The sequence below is a fragment of the Petaurus breviceps genome, unplaced genomic scaffold (genome assembly GCF_028583685.1).
Source record: "Petaurus breviceps papuanus isolate PSGF00001 unplaced genomic scaffold, PetGlider_PUasm1.0 76, whole genome shotgun sequence".
Lineage (NCBI taxonomy): Eukaryota > Metazoa > Chordata > Mammalia > Diprotodontia > Petauridae > Petaurus > Petaurus breviceps.
In genome coordinates, this window is record NW_027186473.1 from 25084656 (window position 1) to 25090870 (window position 6215).

A 6215-nucleotide genomic window follows, 5' to 3' on the forward strand; every position below is an offset into this window, starting at 1 on the left:
CTGTCCCTATCTTGAAGTCAACAACAACAAAAATATACAAAGAAAAACAGATTTTAATGACTAATTCGTCTTTGAAGGAGAACATCTGCCATGGAGCTAAATTTGGTTTGCTTTCATTTTTTGTTTTGCAAAATCAGATACACTCCAATCTGTCAAAAGCAAAGGAGCATTTAGGGGCACAGAATAAAGATGGCATTCATAGAGAAGAAATGGGTTGAAAGAACAGTCTCTTTAGGAGGTAGGTTGATATGTATATGGTACCAGAGTGTATTTAAGCATATGTATAGATACGCCCAGTAAACTGAAGGCAATTAAAATTATGATATAGATTATTTTTCTATTGCAGAGCATTTTAAAATAACTTGAATCAAATAATCTTTAATTTAGAGGGGGAAAATAAGTGTTATAGAATCACAAGATTCAAAAGTTGGAAGGGCCCTCAGCAGCCATCAAATTCAATTACAAAGGAATCCCCAATGTAATATACTCAACAAGCAGTCATTTGGCCTTTGCTACAGTAGAGACATCCAAGGAGGGGATACCCACTTCCTGTCAAGGTAGTCACTTCAGCTTTTGGATAGCTCTAATTATAAGAAAGATACCACTGCTTTCCCCGCTGGTTGAGAAGTGTGAAAGAGGCACGGGCCAAACTGTCCTGCTAGGCCAATATGCTGGTCGCCAGGAGCTGGGTGTGTTGGAAGACGTATGTGACGCCACGGCGGCCCTTCGAGAAGTCGCGCTTGGACCATGAGCTAAAGCTGATCGGCAAGTACGGGCTGCGCAACAAGCGCGAGGTGTGGTGGGTCAAGTTCACGCTGGCCAAGATCCGCAAGGCGGCGCGGGAGCTGCTCACGCTGGACGAGAAGGACCCGCGGCGGCTGTTCGAAGGAAACGCCCTGGTACAGGGCCTGGTGCGCATCCCCGTCCTGGACGAGGGCAAGATGAAGCTGGACTACATTCTGGACCTGAAGATCGAGGACTTCCTGGAGCGGTGCCTGCAGACGCAGGTCTTCAAGCTGGGCCTGGCCAAGTCCATCCACCACGCGCGCGTGCTCATCCGCCAGAGGCACATCAGGGTCCGAAAGCAGGTGGTGAACATGCCCTCCTTCATAGTCCGCGTCGACTCCCAGAAGCACATCGACTTTTCCCTGTGCTCGCCCTACGGCGGTGGCCGGGCTGGCAGGGTCAAGAGGAAGAATGCCAAGAAGGGCCAGGGAGGGGCGGGCACGGGCGAGGACGAGGAGGAAGATTAAACGCGCCCCTCCCCCCCAAGCTTGCCACATTGGAATAAAGCTCTTTGACTTGGAAAAAAAAAAAAAGATATCACTTTACAACTTCTACCCATTGCTTCTGATTCTGCTCTCAAGTCTTACCTCCACCATGACAGCCCATTCAGGTACTTGAACACAGCAATCATGTTCCCTTCCTCTGAATTCTTTCTTGTGTTGGTAAAATATCCTCAGTTCCTTCAACTGATCCTCCTATGTCATGGATACAATGCCCTTTGCCATCCTTTGCTCTCTTCTTGGCATTCCAGTTTATCAAGTTATAAGTTGGTTTTAGGTCTCCCTGAAATGAAATGGAAGAGCAGGAGAATGACACCCTCTCAGAGTTGGAAGGGGCCTCAGAAGCCATATAACTTCAAAATAAAACTGGGCCAAGTGAGACTCCTTTGCATTGGGGTGCCTCCCAATAGTTCTTCCATCTGACTCATGTTGGTCTGATTGTTGCCAGTGCCTGCCCGTGTTAATGTCTGTTGTTCTTATGCACTGCTCGGCTGCAATTGTCTTTAGGCCTCTTACTGTAACTGTAACTGTAACTGCACAACTTCAACCAGCAGGTGTCCTGTTTTCTCATGAATGCTATCCCTCAAGTTAGTTTGCCTCTTGCCTAAAGTTCAATTCTATGGCAAATGATACTTTTCACTTGCTTTCCCAGGGTTTCAGCTCACTAATCATGGCCCCTTGGATTTTCTATATAGGCCAAAATATACATCTTCATTAATCTTACACAATATGCCTGCTTTTATATGTGATGTCTGCATCCCAGAATTCTTCCATGGTAGATTTGGAAGCGCATTAAGAGTAGGTTATGGGAATTCCTATTACTCATTTGAATCTCTACTGTCAACCCCTTACAAGATTATGAATCAATATTGATTCTCTTCCCTTGCCACCAATATCATGAATGGTACATCTACTACTGTCATTAGTACCATCATCCCTGCTGGGTTTTGGAGTTCCAGTAGTCATCTTCACTCTCTTTCACATTCTTCATCAATCCCCTGTCTTCCTCTTGGGGTAAGCAACCTTGATTAGATCTCCAAAAGAGAAGAAGACTGGAGCAGCTCTAGCTGCTAATGGGGCAGGTACTTTTATAGTGTCCACTACATTGTTTAATAAGAACCTGAACCTGTTCATTAGCTTGATGTAGAATTTGAATCTGCCTTTCTGCTTTACTCTCTCCCCATCCATTTTGAACTTAATTAGCAAACTCTTCATTCTATGATCTGTCATTAATAAACTATGACTAAGAATGACAGCTCTCATTGTATCCTCAGGCTAACCAAGTCTCCTACTACTTCTGTGATCAAATAATGGTTGCAAGAACTGATTTATGCTTTCCTAATTTCTTCTGACAGAAGGCATCAAATAGCAGCAAGGGTAAAGAAGAGGCTGAGTAACACCCATGGTCATGTCTCTACTGGCCAATACCAGCTGTAAATTGAAGGCCTTTGTGACATTTGTTACTATCTGTTTCCCAGAGAAAGTTACCAGAACCAGTGCCTGGCCCCCTGTAGCTGTGTTCTTTGGACTGTTGACCTCTGAAACTAGAAGACAGGATTCCATTGTAGCAAATATTACTCTCAGAGCTACCACTTCAGGTACACACATTAAGCTCATCCTTGGCTTGTGTCCTAGAGCTTGCTGAGTTGTTTTTTCTGCTATGGGGATTGACTTACCAAATGGAACACTGGCATCCATTGCACCAGAGTCCCTACAGAAGCATATATAATTATGTCCCAAAATGTGTCTCAGAAATCAGCAAAGCAGCACCAGAATCAAGGCACAAATCTCTAGAAGGGTAATATGACTGAAGTTTCATAAGCAAACAAAAATCAAAACAAAACACAAAAGGGTGGTACATAGGAGAAGAAATGAAATATGGACTTTTCCCTCAAAAGATAACATCATTCTAACAAAAATATTACTAGAGAAAGCAATGATTAAAACTTTCTCAAGTGGCATTTCTCTTCATTTTACATGATTTCATTTAAAACATTGTAACTTACTTTCCCTAGGCTAAGTGCCAAGGCAAAGTTAATGGGAACTGCAGTTAACTGCACAACCTAGAGAAATTAATATGAATAATATTGACATTAGTTTTCACTTTTTCTTTTTTCTTAAGGAATGATAGGTGCTGCGCTATAATATTTGAGTTGAGGCATGTGATGTGGAAGCTGGCCTTATTATGACAATAATCAGCCTGATTCATGTCTCCCTCTGTTCCTCTAGCCATTGTGCCATAGTCCTGCAGAGCTACTCTAAATAGGTGGAGTGCATGAGTGTGTGTGTGTGTGTGTGTGTGTGTGTGTGTATATTAAAGTGCCCTACTCTGTGGGTATACAGAGAAGCAGCTGAGAAGGATATGGACTGGGTCATCTGTCAGTAACTGCAGAATTCTGATATTGTTGCAGAAAGATCTCATATTCTCTAATGATTAAAACCAAAAGCAACATTTGGAAAAGATAGACAATACTTTGCATTATCATAAACTGTCTAAATGTATTTACGGTTTTCAAAAAAAAGATTATTCAAAAGAATGAATAATTATTTGTATCTGTATATATGAATGTTATATATCACATATACATACATGTATCCATATATGTATGCACATATACAATATTAATATAATATATGGGTACACATTCTCTCTGTGTATATGTATATACATATATGCATACCTACTTATATCACATCTATCATGTCACATCATATCATATTGTATATCATATTGTATTATCATATATAATATTATTATATTATAGCAAGTTCCAAGTGGACTTAATAGAGATAGTTCATTCACCAGGAGTTCCCTTTCTTAAGGGAAGAGCAAAGTTCTTTTTTTTCTTCACAAATAACAATAATAACATAAAATAGAATGGAAATAATATATCATATAATAGAAATTATGTGATATTGTATAATGTAATGTCTTATCAATAAAAGAATATTTTTTTTACTACCTCCAGCATTTACCACTGTGCCTGACACAACAAATGCCCGTAGATTGACTATATGATTTGAGTTGTTGTACTGTAATACCAAGGAAAGGCAACTTCCCAAGGTTCAAAATACCAGCATAGGTGCTCTCCATTTTATTCAGTGACAAACCAAGAACAGAGAAGATCAAAACATGACATCATTCAAAATACAGCATTTACTAAGTGTGATTAAATAATCTCCAAGGACTACCCCACCCCAGGACCTTCCAATCATTCAATCAATTACAAAGTCCCTGGTCTAAATACTTCTCCACCCCTAGGCTATAGCTTCATTTAGTCCACCACAAAGCCCCTCTTCTCAAATGGAGATTAGTTTCCAAACATAAGTAAAATACATTCATTTGCTCAACCATAGAACACAAAAAGGTCAAAAGTTCCCCACCCCTGGATCACAATTGAATCTACCCCAGAGTTACATCAAGTTTAAGCTCAGCACTTAATACCCAAATGGAAGTCTTTTCTTCATCTTGACACAAGGCAAGTTCTCAGAAATCTTAGTTCCTGGGGAGACAAGGCTTAGCAAGGCCACAAGATACATTGCCAGTCCCTTCATTAATTCAGCCTCTGTCTGGAGAACAGTCCTAGAACCCCTGAAAACATTAGCAAAACCCTCTCTCAGGATTTCTGTAAACATACAACAAGAAAATCCTTCTTCAGGGCTTCTGAACCAACAGAACGGTTCCCAGACCCCTGCAACAACAGTACTGTCCTTCACCAGTGGACAGTATTCATTCTGTCTGCAGGACAGTCTCCAGACCCCTGCAACAACAGCACTGTCCTTCACCAGTGGACAGTATTCACTCTCTGTCTGCAGGACAGTCTCAGGGCTTCTTAACCAAAAACCAGGTTCCAGGACTTCTTCAACAACAGGACTGTCTTTCACCGGTGGACAAATCTGGCAAAACAACATCAAAACAGACAGACAAAGTACCAGCAAAACAGCCATGTCTCCTCAGTCCTTGGCAGCTCAGGGGGCAGGTCTCAAAAGTCCAGGGCAATTCAAAGTGGCCCTCAGCAATCCTTCTCAGTCTCTCTCTCTGCCTCCATGAAGTGCTGCTTCCAAAAAGTCCTTCTGCCTCTCTCTTGTCTCTCCAAATCTATGTCACCAGCTCCTCCCAGTTCAGGACTTTCTTTTCACATCAACAAGTCCATCCCACAGGTGGAATTAACAAGCTCTGGGTTTTAACACAATCAATTTGAAAACCAAGCCAATACAGGGGAATCTTTAATCGCCATTACTATCACAGTTGTCAAAACAAATTTTACCTAGGTCTGAGTTATATGCTAGTTTATAAAAGAATTTTAATGCACTGACATTGAATTTCAATAATTCATATGAGCTGATTCTACTATCCCTTCAATGTAGTCTATATAGTAATTTTGCATTTCAGTAGCTGGTGGTGTAATGGATAGAATACTGGACCTGACCTTAGGAAGACCTGAGTTTAAAGCTGGTCTCAGATACTTCTTAACTGTGTGATCCCAGGCAAATCACTTAATCTCTGTTTGTCTCAGTTTTCTCAACTGTAAAGTGAAGATAATAGCATCTTTATAGGGTCATTGTGAGGAACAAAAGAGATAATAATTGTTTAAAAAGGAAACACAGCCCAGTGTCTAGTGCTGTATAAATCCTATTTCCTTCCCTTAGATCCAACCATTTGCCCAGTTCTGCTCATTCTATCTTGACAATGAGCATATCTATCTTGCCTCTCTCCTCTCATGGCCACTGTCCTAATTCAGGCTCTCATTCTTTCTTTCTGGGTCTATCATAAAAGCTATTTAACTGAATTCTTTGAGGATAATGAGCCAATCCTCAAAAAAAAAAAAAAGAAAGAGAAAGAAAAAATGTCAATGAACTTTTTTAAATTTCCCCACTCCTCCCCCGCAAAAAACACAGAAGAAATTTCAAAGTTCAGAAACAATATCA

The 6215-nt window shown here is 40.9% G+C and overlaps 1 protein-coding gene across 1 annotated transcript; it reads left to right on the plus strand.

Moving 5' to 3' along the window:
- The first annotated feature begins 602 nt into the window (after positions 1-602).
- Positions 603-1260, plus strand: LOC138174754 (small ribosomal subunit protein uS4). The gene has a single exon (XM_069105045.1). It carries the CDS (start codon positions 669-671, stop codon positions 1251-1253), a length of 585 nt encoding a protein of 194 aa, XP_068961146.1. The 5' UTR covers positions 603-668; the 3' UTR covers positions 1254-1260.
- Positions 1261-6215: the final 4955 nt, after the last annotated feature.

What these genes read in the sequence shown, in the direction of transcription:
- LOC138174754 (XM_069105045.1), top strand. Translation starts at nt 669, where the DNA reads ATGCTGGTCGCCAGGAGCTGGGTGTGTTGGAAGACGTATGTGACGCCA.